At 46.7% G+C, this 19,767-nt stretch overlaps 1 protein-coding gene across 1 annotated transcript in view; it reads right to left on the reverse strand.

Annotated features, from left to right (window-relative positions):
- Nelf-b (negative elongation factor B) overlaps nt 1-19,767 on the reverse strand; it is a 50,251-nt gene that overhangs the window by 18,896 nt on the left and 11,588 nt on the right. Inside the window, exons 2-6 of the mRNA XM_077683910.1 lie at nt 16,901-17,017; nt 15,719-16,063; nt 5,371-5,519; nt 771-873; nt 614-709 (exon numbers count right to left, since the gene is read on the reverse strand). Of these exons, the coding sequence (XP_077540036.1) occupies nt 614-709; nt 771-873; nt 5,371-5,519; nt 15,719-16,063; nt 16,901-17,017 (810 nt within the window). The remainder of the gene's footprint in view (nt 1-613; nt 710-770; nt 874-5,370; nt 5,520-15,718; nt 16,064-16,900; nt 17,018-19,767) is intronic.

A 19,767-nucleotide genomic window follows, 5' to 3' on the forward strand; every position in this document is an offset into this window, starting at 1 on the left:
GAAACAGGGCCCAGGGACTCCGGACTACATAATGAGATAAAACGCGCTAACAAGACGAGGACGAAGAGAGAATACACAAGCACAAGCGCTTGTGCTTGTGTATTCTCTCTTCGTCCTCGTCTTGTTAGCGCGTTTTATCTCATTATGTGTCACCAACAGGCCCAAACCTCGTCCCTCCGGACTACAGTTTGCGCTCGTAATCCCGCATTGTTTACAAATCACTTCAGTGTCCCTTTAAAGCAGTCCCTACAAGGTTGCTGCTAGACTGCACCACCACGTCATCAGCTCCCATGGTCGGTCTGATAGTATGTCCACAGACCGGTCAAACCAACCTCTACAGGAGCACACTACAGCCTGCTCTCATTCCTTCTGCACCACTTCTCACACCTACGTGTCAGCCCCCTGCAGCTAATGCTGCACAGCCACGAGGCAAAACTCCCACAGCATGTACCATGGGGTGTGGGGTAGCATTCTGTGGTGGTGGCAACTAGAGATCATGAGCAGAAGTACATGCAGTATGCATCAGAGGACAAGACTTCCGCACTTCCTTGGTCCCTTGCAATGCTACCCCAACAGTTACATTGGCTGCGCACATGGCAGCACGTAGACTTACTAGCTTTGGCTCTTTGTACTGCTGCGTGCTGATCATCTCCCATGCCTGCAGACCAAGAGCCAGCATACGAAGCACCAACACGAGGACCTGGTTTTCCTGCAGGTGCCAAGACATCAGTGTCCGTCATGTTTGCGAGTCAAAAGTAGACGCGACTCACCCGGGGAAGGCTCTCGACATTGATGAGGTGGTTAATGATCTTCAGAGACGACTGAGCAAGAAAGTTGATGGCGTATGGGTCACTGAGTGTCATGGACAGGTCCCTGAAATAGCAACAGTTCTATGCAATCGGAACGGTTCAATGCATTCACTGGAGCTGACTGATCTGGTACTGCAAGTCACCACTGATATTCAGATTCAGCTAGTCCAAGTTTTTCTATGAAGTTTGATACAGCAGCATACCTACACACCGAAGCTCAGATTACTACCCACTGCAGTGGCTCCATGTCTAAGGTGCTGTGCTGCTGAAAAAGCGGTAGTGGCTGCTCTGGTCGAGGTGAAGGACAAGAACGCCCAAGTGTACGAGACCTCAGCGCATATTAAAGAACCCCGAGTGATCTAAATTAATTCACAGCGCTCCATTACGGCAAGCCTTATAACCCAGGAGCAGCTTTGGCATATAAAACACCAGTTTGATTCAGGCACAGAGACAGTTGAATGTTGTTATAGAGGCATTGTTGTAAGAGACAGTCGGGTACGAGAGACACTACTTACCCACATGGATGGCTGCCCTATCTCTCCAATTATTGATCTCCAATTAAATTAAAAAACAGACATAGGATGTAGAAGATAGTTGGTTATAAAGGACAAGTTATTCTTGAATTTCGGTCAGCAATCTCGCTTGAAAGAGGTATTTTAACTTTAGATGTGGTTCCACCAGTCACTAACTGAAGTTGTGGCTGTTGTGGAATCAAAGGGAACGACGGACACCCGCAGTCACTATTTATTATAACTTCAGCAAACACACAGTGGTGCTATGAAACAACGATGAGAAGCCCTGTCAATGAAACTGCAACGTACAGAAGTGGTTAAAGCTTGCTGCCAAGCGTACGAGCACAATTGCGCATGCGGCATTCTGCGCAAGCCAAGAATACCGAGAATATGCAGTGGGATCTCCCAATCGCGTAGCTCCAATTAAAGGAGCCATGAAGAGAAAATACAACTTTGTTTAATTTGAAAGAACTAGAATTCAGTATCTCACTCAGCTCCATTACAGCCACAAAAGATGTTTTTTTTTAACGAAAAAAAAAAACAAAAAAAAAAAACAAGAATTTAAAAACTTTCAAATTTTGCGCCACAGTGACGTGTTATCAGCAAGAATGACGTCATACGGGCCAACAATAAAACATAATTTCCAGTACGTTAACTGCACATTAGCATTCAAGTGATGCGGTCAAATGGAACTAGAGGCCCCATTACAGACGTCCAGTCATGTGTCGTCGCGACAGGTCAGTTAGGCGGCCGCCAATCACACAAACAAGGTTCCGTGACGTCATAGAAAAGATGCGGGAAATTGGCTAGGGGGTCACGACTGCTTCACACGTTTTCTTCAATATCTCTGTTATTTGTTCGAAGATTGCGATGATATTGGCATCATTGTTATCGGGACTAAGCAGTCTTTCTAATTAACCCAACTTGTATTTTGTCTTCATGGCTCCTTTAAGAAGCATCGCACATGTTGAGTCCTGCAAGCGCGACGAATAGCCACAGCACACAGCGCGAGATGGTGTGTGCTCCGACTATTCATCAGGCTTGTGAACCGGACATCTAAGATTCATCTTCTGCAACCAGTGAAAGAAGAAAAGCTTGTAGAAGCTGTGGTAAAAAACAGTCTAAATACAACTAAGAAGCAAAAACAAGGATTCAGAACCACTTCATAAACTCTGGGGGCAAAACACGAGTTACAATAAACCTTTCGCAACATGCTTTAGCGTTCTTTTGGGGTTATTTTAGTCGTATGGTGCCCACATTGAACTAGGGGTTTATCAGTTAGTGAAAACATGGTCCCGTGCTTAGAGGAGACACTCATATAAGAGACGGAAACTGTTCCCCAGTACATGTTTCTTATAAAGGGGTTGAACTGTACTGTGTACATTTGCACAAAGAGGTTTGTTTTTTGAAGCCCTCGCGGTGAGGTGAAGCACTGGCACCGTCCTCCCGAATTCCACCTTTTCAATAATTTGACATACAAATTGGACAGTTCAAATGGAGAAAGAATGCTAAGCCCCTTGCCAAGTTTTAGTGGTGCATATTCTCTGGACACTTGACAGTTTTCAAACTTGCAAGTACAAGTAGCTGCTCCTTGACTATGTTACGCAACAATGCACGTGACAGTATAAGTCATTTTAATGCTTCAGCTAAAAGTCGGGAAATATCAGGCACAGGTAACACGCAGCAGCCAGCTACATACAAAACAGGATATCGAACAGCCAGTGCTGGTCTCCTCTGTGGGCATGACATGTGCCCAACGGCTGACCTTCTCAGTGAGTACGTGCCGCCTTACCGGCGACGCTTTGTAGTGCAGGAGATGGCAGACACGCCGGCAGGGGATCCCCTTGAGCACAGCAGCCGTCCATCTAGTGAACGGTCTGCGTCAGGCCAGATGGTTACCTAACGGGCAAGAGTGCTGTGCAGTGCAGGGAACGGAAGGCAGGCACAGCAGTCCCTAGCATGACGTTCAAAGCGCTCGCGTTGAGACAGCCGCTCTTCAAGCTAGCATGCTGCAAGCAACTGAGCTGGCATTCTCGCAAGTGTGTGTTACTGGTGGCACTCGGTTAAGAGCGCGCACAGGTACGCAATAGGAGTACACAAGGCTTGCACACCAAGTACGGCTGGTCTGCAACAGATGCCTCTGCACTAGACAGGCGAGAGAGGGAGATGCATGCATGCAAATGAAAGCTTGCATTTCATGCCATAAAGAGTGTGACTGAGATCCGGGATTCCCATGCATCAGGCGCATGCGTGTGCAAAGTTCGCACCACAACAGGCGTGGTGCAGGGCACCGCTGTCAAAAGCAAGTTGAAGAAGGTGTGCTCTCACATACAATATCGAGTGGGAACAGCCATTTCCTCATATGCTTTTTTCAGCATATGGGGAATTGGCACCTTTTCTCAGCAGGAATTCACTACACTGTTCAACCCAGTTCTTTCTGTACCTGCAGGCTGTTTTACACAGGGGTGTTTCACACAAATTACATGAAAGATTAGATAATTTTCCAGCCCTTGTGTAACCTATAATGGTCTGTGGACCCCCCCTATTTGTACATTTTAATGTACAAATTAGTTACCATTAATTCGATGTTATCGAGTGAATCTAGCTGAGAATTTTCAAATTACCAAATTGTACAGCGTACAATAACATGCGATCATCGAAGCTTTCGCAAAGACTTCCTAAATGCGAGTTAAGTTTTGGCACTAGAGTGCAATACAGAGAAATGCAGGTTTAGCGTGAAATCGCAAACAAACAGCGATATATAATGGGCGTGCACCGAGCCGTGAGAAGCTTGAATGATACCCTCCACTAGTCTGAAGTTGGCTCGATTTCTTCACAGGGCACCAGAAAATCTTGCACACTAATAAAATTTTCACAGAAACTGCCCCACTCCGTGATACTTTCAATGCTCTACAACTTGGCAACTAAAAAATATCTGGCCGGATTCACTCATCAAAAAAAGCAGTTAATTGCAGAAGTGAAAACAGTGCAAAATTTACTTTCTTGCAGGAAAATTTAACAATTATGATTTTAATCTGTAATCTAAGCAACATGAAACACCTTGCACATGGGAAGAGGGGGAAAGGAACTGGAGAATTTCTTCCCCTCTGCTTTTGTTGCCCCAGTATTGCCCACAGCAATTTCTTCCCGTAGTAACCTTTTTCCCCAGCAACTCTTCCTCAGCTATGATTCTTGTGCAGAGAAAATACTCTGCACAGAGCCTGCCTTTTAAAGCCTCTCTCTAATGCTTCTACCAGAGTGTAGCCGTGTTGCTCCAATTTACCCAAAAGCATGCAGACTTCCTCTTATTCCACAAAAAGAACACTGAGTAAATCTTGTACCTTTGCTGCTGTACCTAATTATGATGTTTATATGAAGTAATAACTGAGACAAAGATGCTCCATTACAAACATACTTTATTAGCGGTCTTTGTCACTTCCAATCGCAGCCCTCAAAGCCGGCACATTGAATTGTAATGAGATTAAAAGAAGAAAACAGATTGTAGCCATAAGCATTACTGTGTTAGGTAACGAAAAAAAATAAAACGGGTTGTAGCCATAAAACGGGTTGTAGCCATAAGCGCTTGGTAATGCACAGAAAGCATCTAGCTGCTATTAAATTGCTTTACAGTTCCCTAAACAACTACTTTTAGCCACACTCTCCAAATTTTTAAGTCCCCAATTTGGTGTTCACTGCTTACAGAAGCATGGCCCTTACACAAGTTTCCATAGAATTTCCTAGAAGGTACATTTCACCAGAACTGTACACCCTTTATGGGAGAGCCTATAATTACATCAATGCAAGCACAACACTGAATGGCCTCAATGACGTCATCAAGCTTAGACTATTTTTGCACAATGAACCGTCAGAAATTCAATTGTAGCTGAGCAAATGCTCCCTGGAATAACATAAGCACCATGAATCCATTTCTGAAATAGTAGGAAACTTGGAAATCTGAAACTGCAGTGACAAATGCCCAGAACAAAAGCGCCATCTCAAACAGCAGTGCAGCAGTAGTAGAACAAGCGATGCGAGGCTGCTGCACTAACCCCAGCACTTGCTCTTGACCCCGCTTGATGCTGTCAAGGAAGCCTTGAAGCTCCCGCGATCGCTTGGTGTCCACATTCTTCTCCCGAATGCAGGCGTCAAGGCACCAGGTGAACTTGTGGCAGGGGTCCACCGCTGTGATGTCCTGGATCTGCATGGCGCAAAAGCACTTTCCTCGCATACTTCGCCCCCCACACTCTCTAGTCAAACCACAAGACTGAAAGAGGAAAGGCCAGAGCTAAACAGGCTTGCCAACATTTGCAGCAGCCAGCCTAGGGCTGCTAGGAGTAGGCTCCTAGGGCTTACTCCAAATGGGTATACTGTCGGCTTTTGGAGGAAATAACTAAAAGGCGCAAGAATACGACTAAAATACAGTCTACGCCCGTTACAACAGACCTTTCTTTTAGTCTGGAAAACAATGTGCACTGCATCCGAAGTATGCAGTACCCAGCCTAAAGTGGGAACTTTGACCAGTACTGCATATAAATTCTACAGACAATTTGTTCTTTCTACATGCCTGCAGCATCTCTGCAGTGTTCACACGGGGGCAAAGAACTGCCTAACGCTATCTTTGAAGCTTAGCACCAGCACTTTGAAAAGGCTTACCGCAAAGGGCGAGCGAGAGACGCAAGCAAAGCTGAGCAAATAAAGCAAGAATATAACTAGAAGCAGTTACTAAGCAGCTATAAAAACCAGTCAAGGCCAGCAGAATTTGCCAAACTCTTTTTGAACCCTTCGTGACGAGGCAGGTTTACTTGAAACCGTTCGTCAAACAATTCGGATCGCCGCCCGACGTTCCCCCAAGGCAGCTTCCACATTTTTAATGATCTTAGACTGGTCAGTAAAACAGCTGATGCGAAATAATCTGATGAAGGAAAGCTGTGAAATTGAAAGTTAGGCCATTTAGATTCCACAAGGACAGCAGCAGATTGCACACAATGGATGGGAACCATTCCCCTGCTCCTGGCACTTTATCTTTTTCATCGAACGGAATGGAAATGCTGCATGTGTGAGAATAATAAATGCCGAACTTCACTGAACCCAAGTTCTTTATTACATAAAAAACTGACAGGGGCAGACTCGATCCCAGGGTGCGCCTTTTAGCGTATTCGAAAGCGGCTGTGCGCGGAATGTTTGGGAGCACTGCAATCACGACGCGCAAGCCAGCCCTGGTGTGTTTTTTTTTTTTTTGTATTTCGTGGTGATCTTCAGTAAGCTGAAAAACACTAATTCTGAATAGACAGAAAGATGAAAACAGTTTATTTGGATGTTTTGCAAACTGTTCTGCAACTTTCTAATTGAGATTTTCGGCCTCGTTTCGTAGGTTCGGAAGTTGGCTAATTTAAATCGACTAATTATTTAATAAGGCAAAATACAAAAATTAGCGTGACGCACTACATAGCAGTTGGCCGCGTCGTCTTAGAGTGAACCGGCATATTTTTGAACTCAGGCTAAAGGCCCATTCCCACTGGCGATTTGCCTCGTCGCGCGACGAGGCCACGAGGCGGTGTTCGCACTTGCGATGAGCGATGATGTGACTGCGTTCAGCGCAGCTGCTTCCCGACTTGTACAACCTCATTGGTGCGTCAACCATTCGCAGTCAAAGAAAATGATGTTACGCGACAAAAGCAAATAAAAATCAAACTAAAACACATGCTACTAACCTGGAACAATGCCGAAAGCATTTGCGGGTTGCGGGAGGAGCAGAAAATAAACTCAAGAAGGCTCTTTTCAACATATTATTGCACGAATGCACACGCTTGCTTTCACGCCACAACACCCGCATCACGGCCCACAAATTTCACTTCTTTTCACAGGCGCAAAGTTCTGACGCCTCCGAACTCTACGCATGTTTACCAGTCGCCGATAGAAGCACGAAGAGGCTGCAAGTCAACCTACCATCTCGCTGTCCACCTAGCTCTATACGATGATTAATTGCTTTTACAATCCATACACGCTTCTCCACACTGACGAGTTCCATGCTATTCGTTAATTAGTGCACGCGTACGCTGAAGCCACTGACTAAAGAACCGAAGCGCACGGGAATTTGCTTGCCGGCCCGACCCGGCGGGTACAGTGATAGCGGGCCAAGCGCTGGCTGAGCGAGCCCGGCGGCGGCGGCGGCTCACCCTCACCCGTCCAAGCCGCCCGCCCGCAGCCGTTTGCATTACCGGATGTAAAGAAACGTTTCGTTTCCGGCTACGTCAGCCTACTCCGCGTCCATGATTGGCTATCCGGTTTTGCGGGGCCGCCACGTGACGAGGGAATTCGGACCGAGAGCAATCTGCTCCGCTGTCGCAAAGCGACGAAAAGCGACGGCCGGCTCATCGCTTTGCGACGTCGCGTTTCGTCGCGCGACGAGGCGAATCGCCAGTGGGAATGTGCCTTAAAGAAAGCTGAAACAAGCAGCATTACACAAGGGTATGTCCACACTGAAAAGGTTGAGCAAGGAAAGGGGGGTTTGAGAGTCATTTCCAAGGGTTACAATTTCCTTAATGTTTTGGGGGCAGGCTTGGCAAGCCAGGCCCCACTCTTAGTGCTGAAACAACAGTCCTCCCCCCCCCCCCCCCCCCCCCCCCCCCCTTTGTACACACACTTTTGTTAAGGGGGCAGTTGGGTCTTTGGGGCCGAAAAACGGTCAAAAAAAGCGTTTTCTCAAAAATGGAATTTTTGGCCTCCACGGCCATTTTTCTAACAGTCTCTAAATTTCCTCATCAAAGGGCATCATATTTTGTTGTTATTATATTATAATAGCATTTTAAAGTGCACTCTACTGCTCAGTTAGCGCAGAATTCGATGGTCAAACGGCACTTTTCTTGCAATGCAAAGCTAGCATTTCATCCTCGGATATCTTGGCACCCAGAGCAGGTACAACTTTAATTCTTTTTGCTTCTGATACCAAAATGTGTGGAGAATACAATATAGGAAACAAATTTTTTAAATGGAGGCTTTGGAAAATTATTATTGTGTTCAATTGGCACCACCTGCGAGCCATTTCTGGCAGAGCGCGGGAGAAGCGAAGTTCCCTGTGTTGTAAAACGACCAAAAATAGTTAAATCAAAAAAGTTCTTCCTATGTTGTATTCTTTAGTCATTTGTCTGCCTAGCCACGTGGTAATTGCCATTCTGCATGGAGTGGTTATTTTGTAACTGTGTCCCAAAATAATGGCAATTAATCATTAATTAACTCAAAATATAATCAGCTTCAAAAAAATCTAATATGAGATTTGAAATCAGCACAAAAAACTCTATAATGCAGTGCAGTTTCATTAAAATTGGTTGGTAAATAAAAAATATAGCTCTAAGACCAGTCTGCCCCCTTAAGCAGGCCTCTCTACAGCAGTACTGGTTAAAATAACATGTCACAGCCTAAAATCTAGTGCTGGAAGTGGAAGCGACCTGCCACTTCGCCCGAACTTTGTTTATTCTTAACCCCCGTTTGACCCTGCTTGATGTGCAAAGGTCTGCAGGCGGGCCAGACCACTTGTTGAACAGATGCAAACCAAGCAGGCAGGTACTGGCAGGCGGAAGAGTTAACCTTCGACAGCACCGTGTAGCAACAGAACGCCAATGTGCCAACCGCGAGAAGTCAGAGTCCAGGTGGAGTGTGAATTTACAGCCCGCCAGCCCTGTGCTTTGCGCGCAGGGCTGGCGGGCCGGATGGCATTGGGGTCACGTGGCATGCAGCGCATGGCTGGTGGGCTAGCCCAGACGCTGTGGAGAGGAGGGAGGTACAATATATGTGCTCCTTTTTCTTTTTTAGAAACTTGAGATTTTAGCTAAACCCTCACAAATTATGCGAGAACGTGCTAAATATAGTAGTTTAAACAAGTTCTTAGCCCACCACCTGTCGTGTGAGACAGTCTCAGGGGTGAGACAGCTGAATCAGATTTGGGAGCAGTTTTTGGAGCAGCGAAATATCGATTTTGGAGCAGAAGAACGACATTTAATATATCACCTTAGGAGCCAAAAGAAATCAAATTTTTAGCAACTCACGGGTGAAAAGTGCACTTTTTAATTGGTCTTGAATGTACATAACCCTGAAACAGCCTTTCAATAAAGTTTTTTCTACCAGAGTATCACAAGGAACGAACTGCACTACCTTTTTACTAGCCATCATTTCAATCCCCAAGGTGCATGTTCCCTACGATAGTAATCTGAGTAACGTTGGTATGTTTATCCACCTCCCTTGTATTGGCAATAAATCTATCACTTCAGATAAATGAACCATTATTACTAGCGTGCAATAACAGCCCGTCCCGCTATCGAAGACTGCTTGAACATTTCGTGGCGATGTAGCCTGCGCCGCCACTTCTGCAGCGTCGATCGTCCCATTCCCGTCGCTCGCAAGTCTGCTGGGAAAGGCATCAATAACTCAGTGTTTTATAACACCGCAATGAGTCCGAAATTTCACTTCAAGCACGTACCGGCCTCACACTCAAGGCCGAAACACGGCGAATTCGCGGGTGCCATGTTTTTGATGAGCTCCCGTCTTTTGAGTCGCGCCCCTTCCAGCAACCGATCAAACGACTAAATGTAAACCCAACCACCCCCATAACTAAAACCAAGGTAGAAATTGGCGAAGAGCGCTCTGCCTGAACCACAAAGAACTGCTTCACCCGGCGGCCATGTTTTCATATCTTCATCACACCAAGGTTGCGGTGCCCAGTAATGTCGTTCCGGAGATATGGCGCTCCAAAAATTGCCGTTTTTTCACCAACTTGTACAAGCGGTTTGACGCCTCAGTACACCTAAGCATTTTTTCTACAGGTTTTCGATGGGAAAATTTTAAAAACGCACAGAATATAACATGTGCAACCCGACATTGTGACTTTTGAAAAAACTACCTCAGGGACAATTTTATGCAGGTTTTTTATGGAATGATCAATCAATTAAACCTTTACAAACAGCATCACCTTGGGGGTGCTGGTAAATTATGCGGTCAGTAAGCATTTTTCAGCACTGGAACTGACGGGAGCATTAAAATCCTTGGCTCTCAGACTGTTTTGGAGCAGTTTGGCGCAATTTTTGCGATTTTCAAGCTTTTGGAGCAGCCTGGCGCAGGAAAACAAATTTGTATCAAATCTGCGCAACATGCGCAGCTATCTCACCCCTGCAGTCTACTAGGCTGGCATTTACCTGTGCTTCGATCATACGGCCCCCCAGCCATATGATGCTTTCACGCAGTCCCTATTATCACAGTCGTATTATCAGGGTTCCACTGCAATGTGATTGTTTTTTCCTTCGTTGAGTAAAAAAAACTGGATGTGACAAAACGTGGCACAAAAATTCCAGTTCCTCAATTCTCACTGGCTGCAATGCTTTCCATAATGCATGCACAAAGAAAAGAAGTGTGCCACGTGCTTCAGAAATAAAGCAAAGATAATAGGAGGGGGGAAAGGAGGGGGAGGAATTGCACTACTATAGCTCATTTCAGAAGCTCCTGCAGCACTGTGTGGGCTACATTGTTGTGAGCAGTCTATTCACTGAGGGCCCTCAACTCACTGTGAACGAATGTGACAATAGGCACCCTGGCCTTGCAGTTCCACCTGCACAGAGGGGAGTTGGAAATGTTTTTTCAATGCCCCCTTCACGGTAAGTTAGGCATGCTCAGTGAGCCGATTGTTGACAACAATGTAGCCTCCAGACTGCTGCACGCAGCTGCTGAAATGAACTATAGTCAACGCCTGTGCATGTGAAGAGCCCAATGAAAAGCGCAGAGAGTGGCTATGGCAGCTGGAGCTGCTTGGCATTCCAGCTGCTTCTTTAAATTGACATTTTCTTTAAATGGACGTTTAAATGGACATCAATGCTTTTGCATTCACCCCAAATAAGAAATGCTACAGTGTCCTCAAAGATTTTTTTTTGTGTGCCACCGGTTTCCAGCTCAGCAGATTGTTACAATTCTTATACAGAAGAAGCTTACTCTAGGAAACAAATTTTACTACAACTGCAGTGCAGCTTTGTTGCATGAGAAATTAATTATTCGCAGATGAACCCTCCCTGTAATGGAGTCATGGAATATACACATTCCTGCTTAAAGGGACACTGAAGTGAATTTGTCAAGCTCCCATTTTTGCTTGCACTGCGTAGACTGGCTCAAATTAACACACTTTTCATCGTTTATCCGGTTGATAAGTCGGTAATTATTTGTTTCAATGATAACTTTCATACCGTATTTACTCGCATAATCCTCACACTTTTTTTTCAGAAAAGTCAATGCAAAGTTAAGGGTGCGAGAATTATGCGGGGAAAAAAATCCGGTGCACAGTGTTGCCAATTTGCCTTATGCCAATCCCGCTAAATGCAGCGGTCGTTTTTTGTATATGCAAGTTCAGTGTTGCCAACGGCAGCTTATTTTATTATTTACAACGTTTATAACGTAAACAGTCTCCAGTCGATCAGCGATCATGAAATTGCCGCCTTTGCTTTCTGGCGCGCGCGCCCTATCTCGTCGTCGTATGTGCGTTCCCTACTCCAGTAACGCACGCTGAAGTCGGTGACGCCGAAGTGCCTGCCTGCGGCACGGTTGCAGTGTTCGATCGCATACTCTTTCGCTTTCAATTTGAAAGCGGCAGTGTAGCTGGCGTTCCTCCCCATGGCGAAGCGGCACCAAGCACAAAACAGAGAGATCAAAAAGTTCCATGGCGAAGCGGCACCAAGCACAAAACAGAGAGATCAAAAAGTTATCAAAATGGCAGCGAGCTATCCACCACTGACCCGAGTGACTCACTGACTGCTGCCACTCAACGACGGGACCACGACGGCGACACGACGACACGACAGCGGGCTGCGCGAACACCGTCTAGTTGCGCGCACGCGGAACCGGCTCAGGGACAGTGTGAGTAGTAGCGTGTTAGGGCGCCTGTTAGGGAGTAGCCATGCAGGTTTTTGGGGCGCCTGGATGGCCTTGGATACACAGCGCTCTCCGCCGAACGGAGAGGCGGCGGGGGAGGGCGCGCGTTGGAAAGTGCGTGCACCATGCGGGTTTCGCGAGCAGGCAACTTTCGCCGCTGCAAAGTTGGGAGTGCGAGGATTATGCGAGGAACCAAAAAATCCAAGTTTTGGTGGCTCACATTAGGGGTGCGAGGATTACGCGAGTGCAAGGATTACGCGAGTAAATACGGTATATAAGCATCTTATCTGTTGCACTATAACATTTAAATTCTAAATCCTATCACTTGATTGCCATGACATCACACTTATGCATACTGCAAGTGGATGCAAGAAGTTTCACTTCTTTTAATTCACAATTATTTTTAATTGTTTCAAACTGTTTTCGTTTTATCACAACTGTGAGGTGAAACACAAACTCTGGAAATGTACCTAACAAATGAATGGTTGCCTGCACTTGAAAAGTCCACTGTACAGATGCAAAGGTGGACTTGTTAACATTTCAAACTGGTCTGTTATATCCGAATGTATGTTGTAACAGAATCTGCAGTAAAGGGAGTTTAATCAATGGCACAGATAGGAAGACCAAGCAAGCATTGCAAATCAGTATGTTGTATCCAAATATCTGTTGTAAGCAGATCTGTTGTAACGAGGTTACACTGTATAATGTATAACCAATTTCCACTTTTAGTTAGTTCTAGCATTTCAAGCAGCTTAGATGACTTGTTGTATAGCGCTCATGCAGTAAGCGTCCCCCAAATTTCTACAATACCTCACGTCTAACAATTGCATTTCTTAGACGGAAAAGTGTTTGCAGATGCGTGGTCATGCTGCTGACCGCTGTGCTTGTTCACCCAGCGCAAAAAAGTGCTTCCTGCTCCTTAGTTTTACGATGTACGGTAAAAGTTTGTTGATTTTATTTCCTCAGTACTTATATTGACTTCGCTGACTCTTCTCCTGCCTTCAAGTGGCCTTAGATGTTCTACTAGTGGACCAGTCAGCGAAGCGTCGCATGTGCGCTTGTGCAGCGCTTGAGTGGAGCGACCTGGACTTGGAGCTTGATATAGTGCACAAACTAACAAAGTAAAGAAAGGCCCATTCTTCCATTCACAAACGTGTCCTGCTTCGTTTCAACTGAGTGAACGAATTGTGACGATCCGTCGGCCGCCGGCGGATGAAACGCTGGGCTGACTGACTCTGTCGGAAGTTCGGCGAGCCGTGCAGTAGCGCAGCCAATTGCCAGCTCATCTCCTCCTGACGCCACACGAAAACGCCACAAAAAATGGGCGTGGATGTAGAGCGGAGGACAGCATTTTCGAATTGATTTTTCTACTAAATACATCCGCGTTAACGCACTCAGAGTGGTCGAAACATGGCCTATGGACTCCGGACTACAATTTGGGCTAGTAATCCCACAATAGAGAGTCTTAGCATAGCGTGCTCCGTCCGCTAACGCTACGGCGGCAGGTAGCAGGGCGCGACTGGGGAGAGCAAATTCGTCACAGTGGGGTGGATTAGTTCCGCGCGGCCTGCCTTTGCCATGCCCGCTCTTTCCCTCCGCTGAGGGGCAACCTCCTCGCACTCCCCGCGCGTATGCGCAGTCTGGTCCCGCCACCCGCCAACCTTAGCGTAGCGTACGGGAGCCGCTATGCTAAAACTCTCTATTGTTTACAAATCACTTTAGTGTCCCTTTAAAGGAGCCATGAAGAGAAAACAAAAGTTTGTTTTATTCGAAAGATTAGGTGCTTCATAGTACCCCAAGCGCTTTCCCGGAAGCAAATGATGCTTTATTCACTGATAAATAAGGCAATTTAAGCCAAAATTTTAAATCTCCCGCTAAAATTGAACATTCCGTGACGTGTACAATGGCGTCATAGAGCCGGTCCATGAAACAGATACTTAGTATGTCGACTCCATATAGCACCCACACGCGGGAGTCGATCGAGACGGCGGCCATTTTAAAAATACTAGTAAAACCTAGTGCACCCGCAGCCCTAGTCATGGAATCGCCTGATCCGGAGAACAAAACTCTCGCCGAGGAGCTCGGGCTTGCATTTAACAACCTCACACCACAATAACGCTCAATGCTTCTAAGTGCACGAGCGGCAAGAGTTGTGGGATACGCGGTGGACGGGAAAGCGACCATTCCGCGATAGCCACAACAGACGAACGCCCAGCCGTCGGTACCGCTGCCCCGTCAGCCCCGTCGCGACGGACGAATATAGACTGGTACGTATGTGCCGTATTTTGATTACGGTTAATAATAGTTCAATTTCAGTAGCAGTATCACTTATGCCAGTTGGCCGGTGTCGTGTATGGAAAGCCGTTCGCGCGAGCTCTCTGCTTCGACCAGAAAGATACGAGCGTCAATGCGCGGTGTTTACGGCATTTTTTTCCCCAAGGTCAGAGCGATTTGACGAAGTCGGCAACGAGCGCCAGCATGTTCCAGGAGTGAGCTAACGTAAGGGTCCCTGCCGTAACTGAACAAACTGAAGTTTTCAGTGGTTGTAAACTGGAAACGAGCTCGTAACGACAGCAGCAAACCAACACCATTCGAAACTTACGCGACGACTGGCACTATCTCGTCGCTTCTTGCTGTTCCTTACTCCCCTCGTTTCTATTTTTACCTTTGCTGGTTGGCGATATGACGGCCAACCTCCTGTGAAGGGATTACGATACGAAGCAAGGTCGCGGCTGTGCGTGCTGGAACGGTTCGTTGGCCCCGAAGAGCCTCGAACCCGAAAATTCGTCTGCGCGACGGCGAGATGTCGAGCTCGGCCGGCGCGCTAGTTTCGTACGCATTGGCGCACACGCTTGCGAGTTCGTTCGGACCTTCAACCGTTTACTCCACCGTTCTTTGTCATAAAAAGAATGTGCAGTATGTTTCACGGGCATTTAGCTCGCTATGCAAGCTGTAAGCCCTGCCTAACATGCGTTTGCTTTTGCCGGCCTCCGCCAATCGCAGAGCTTAGCCCATGTGACGGCATAGGTTCTGTTGCGGGAAATGAGCTGGTGGGTCGCATGACCATTCCCGTTTTTCCTAATTATGTAGCTTATTTGAGCGAAGTTTGCGTTATAAGTGGTGTCGTTATGGTTCTAACGAGGCAATCTTTCGAATGAACCAAACTTGTGTTTTCTCTTCATGGCTCCTTTAAGTGTGCCCACCCAGCACCACAAGTCTACCTGCTAATAGTATGTTAAAAGTTAGCAACAAGACTTGCATGCTGCATGTTTCTTATTACCTAACTGCTGCACCAAATATGTGCCAACTGCGGAGTTGGTGGTGGGCATTGCCATTGGCCCCACTCCAGGCTCAACACACTAGAAAATGTGTCTAGGCACTCATTCGCTCATCTGTTCCTTGCCCTCTCACACTCGCGGGTTTGTCCTTTGTGCTACCCAGTGCCCACGATAAGACGGTGCCAGTGCCTTCCTGGGCCTCGCAAAGAGGACCCACCTCGAGATCATGCAGGGCCATGAGCAGCTCGACACGGAGGGTGCAGTAGTGGACGTTGCGCGTGCGCAGGAACAGCGTGCGCACGAACTGGAGCACCATATCGTAGAGGACCACATTGCGGCCCACCATGACGAGCAGGCGCTGCAGGACGGCCCCCTGGCGGCGCTGCTTGGGTGACGGCCCAAAGAAGGACGACGACGCCTCGCCCGCGGGGTTCCCCGCAGCCGCCGCCGGCGGAGCCAGGCTCCACAGGGATTCCTCCTTCTCTCGGATGTACTGTGCCAGCAGGGGCAGCACTTCGTCCCCAAACAGGCTCTGGTGCTCCTGCCAGATCTGCCGCTTCACCTGCACACACGGCCGGACACGCGCACCCGTCGGAATCCACCAAACCACCACTCGGTCGGCGATTTCGGGGAAGAAGCCCTCAGGGCGGTCTCTCCAAAGCAAAAATTGACACCTAAGCTCCGGCGCATAGCCAAACATTACTGTTGTTATTCTAGCAGTGTTACAGACCCACAGGGTAAAAATAGCTTGTAGTATTGTATTGATTAATTGTAAAGTTTTAATGCGCCGACGCAACGCAGGCGATGAGGCGTGCCGTAGTGGAGGGCTACAGATTAATTTTGACCACCTGGGGACCTTTAACACGCGCCAAAATCTCGTACACACAGGCGTTTTTGCTTTTTACCTCCATCAGAAGAGAGGCCACCACAGCTGGGAATAGAACCAGTGACCTCAAGCATAGCAGCACAATGCCCCAGCCACTGAGCCACCGCGGTGGGTTGTAGTATTCTATTAGATGACACTTTATAAGGAGGAATGTATGCTCCTTTCGATAACAGTTTGTGGTTGGCACAACTATACCATCTAATTTTTTTCAGAATTGTTTTGATATTGTCTTTTGGTATTAGGCACACCTTCAAAAGTTTCCCTGACATTTTTACATAATTTTTGCAGTTGACACACAATTTTTTGTATTACTGTAACCCACAACTCCATTCTGAAATTGGCACCATTAAAAGAGTGTTTGATTTAGCTTCATTTGTATGCACCTCGCTACAAATTTTTTCTTCATAGTTTCTTAAGAAAAAAAAAGTGACTGAAGCACACAATGCACCATTTTTTTTTTTCATTGTGGGAAAGAGTCAAAGTAAAGTGAAAGCACACATACACTAGACTTACCTGGACATCACACTCTTTGTAAAGGGCTTTGTCACTGACCAGCTGCTTCAGGTATTTTTCATCCACATGTTCCATATTTTTCAGTATGCACATCACCACAGGACGAAGTGCTGGCACCTACATGAATAAAAAGGCCAATAAGAGCAGGAAAAAAAAAGTACTTTGAAAATACAATTGTCGAAAAAAAACCCTCCTGGCAAGTAAGAAAGCCTGGGTAAAGACACCACACAAAATTTGATACGCTCGTATTTATATCGGAACTATAATAACATAAAATGGGTTGAACACTTCAAAACAGTACAAGATGGTGCTCATGTTATTGCCGATCACTGGTGTCACTGCACTAACCAGATTCAATGCACCAGTCTTCAGAGAAAAGTGCACAATGTTGGTGTCAAAGTGTCAAAGCGCACTTTGAAAACAGTGTTTTACCAATTACTGATACATAATTTCTTAGCAAAAAAAAAAAAAAAATCAGAACATAGAAAGAAAGGCAAGAACACAGACAGGTCAGGTGTCCATGTTTATCTTTTGTCCTCCCATGTTCTTTTTGCACCAGGAAATTATGTATCATGTATCAGGGAACCAACTAGTCGAACGTTCCACACTATAGGCACCCTGCAATGCAGTTTGAGGACCAGGTGGCGCCTTCTGGCGGCTGAATTTATAAGCTTGAAGGCGTTCGCTGCTGCTGCATGAGCGTGGACTATTTGGGAATTTCATCCGTTTTTTTTTATTTCACGGTGATGTTTCTGCAGCTGACGGTTCGATGGCGTCATCGCAATCATGCTGCGACCCCACAGTCGCAACGATAAAATCTGGGCTCAGATATTGTTGCCTCAAATGCCACAGTCGGGAGGGCACGCCAGGCCCGAAGGTTTTTACAGCTTCCCGTCGCAGCCGGGGTAGAGAAAGTGAAGACAAGTGGATTGTCGCCGTGCGGCGAGTAAAGTAAGTGAACTTTGTTAGTTCGGGAAATCGCGGCACGTTACAAAAGCCACTAAGGAAGCGTCAGTCTGCATTTGGTACAAGGCGGTTGCCTCAACATCGTAGCTTAACGTTTGTTTAACGTCTGGTGGTTTGTAGTTGAATACCTTCTAATCTAATTGACAAATGTCATACTTTACCATTCTTTTCGACTCCGTGTGCTTGTACTTGTGGCTTGTATATGTATTCGTTAACAATGACCCAAGCACTCGTGACGTGCTTAGCAAATGTGCGTGTTCGTCGGGAGCCATCCTCTTGTTTCTACATTGTGCACGGTTGGCGTCCGCAGTCGAGATATGGACAGGGCCCGGCGCTGTCGCCCGCGTTTCTTATTCGTAGACAACTTCGCTGTTCAATCATGCTTATTGAAAATAATTGCAATATTAGTGAATAGCGCGTGGTACATAATAAAAGATGACGAAAACATCTGCAACGTTCAAACAAAGAAGAAAAATGTATATGCGCAGTGTGTTTTGTTTTTAGCCACATTTATTGTATGACACAGCTTGATATTACTGCACTTTGACGTCATTTCTCATTCTTTGTTTCAGTTTGCAGGATTCTTCAACCTGGCAGCCCAGTCGGGGATGAAGTGTGTACTCCAGTCATCTTGTAAATGTCATTCAAATAAAACGCATGCAACTGCGGCTAAGCGCTTGCTGTGCTGTATCAACTCACGCTGCCGTATCAACAAGTGCACTTGCGGGAAGTTCAATTTTTTGGGGCCTCACCGTCAGCTGCGAATTGAATTCGAGCGAAAAGGTAGCTGAGGCACACGCTCCCCTCCCGAAATGCCAGCCGCTGGGTGCAGCGACTTCCCAGGGATTCTCCCCAAGCGAGCAGGCCCCTTTAGCCGAGCGCAAGGCCGGGGTGCCGCTTGTACCCATTAACCGGTGGGTGCCCCGCCGTAGTGGCGTGGGCCGCATACCACCACCTCCCGTGCCGTAGGCGGACGCTCTAACCACTGGGCCACGGCGAAACGAAATAAAAGCGCGTGAAGTTTTAACAAACGAACGCCAGCAATACGCGATTAATGTTTTTCTCGAGCTTTGAACTGCAAGCTGGGAACTCGCATTGTTTTGGTTACTTATTTTCAGACCAATGTAGTACACGCGTTTGCTCTGCTGGGAAAGACATGTATTGGTAGCTCTATATAGTTTCGTACACTTCCCGGATCCCGTAAACATGCTTGCTTTCGAACAAGCGGCGTTCTTCCTACTGTATTTATCCCTTACTTGAACCAGCAATGCACGCCTCGCGACATGGCAACTCGCAGTTTTTCACCGTATGCTGCTGGGCTATAATGGCAAATCCAAGTGTAACGTTTGCTGCACACGTAACAGAAAGATGTCTCGGCAAAATCTAGCGCCGCGCGCCGTTAAAAACTCTAAAATTACGGATCCCCGCATCACGGAAAGCAATGCTAACACGGCCGCAGCCCCGCATGGAGTGCCTGCGTGTTGGCGCCCCTGCCGTTGGCGGCGCGCATGTCAGTTCAATGGAGGCACTGCCCGACAATTGCAGGGTGCCTATAGCGCTGCACTGGGCTGTATTCCATACATAACAGTAGTATAGCTTAAATAATTCCCAAGTAAAGGAATTTGAGGTACATAGCCTCCAAGCCATAAAGGAGCCAAGAAGACAAAATACAAGTTTGTGTTATTCGAAAGATTTTGGGTTTTATAGTGCCCCCGGCGCTTGTCCGAATGCAAACGATGCTTTATTCACTGAGAAATTAATTAATTTAAGTTAAAATTTTGATTTTCTTGTAAATTGTGCATTTTTGTGGTCTGCAATGACATCACAGGAACTGAACCGCTCTGCAGCTGATTGATAAGCCTTGTTTACCGTTAGGGAACCTAGACGGCACCACCATACTG

Source organism: Haemaphysalis longicornis, unplaced genomic scaffold, assembly GCF_048455015.1.
Source record: "Haemaphysalis longicornis isolate Haplotype H1 unplaced genomic scaffold, Haemaphysalis longicornis Haplotype H1 scaffold_1, whole genome shotgun sequence".
In the NCBI taxonomy this organism is placed as follows: domain Eukaryota; kingdom Metazoa; phylum Arthropoda; class Arachnida; order Ixodida; family Ixodidae; genus Haemaphysalis; species Haemaphysalis longicornis.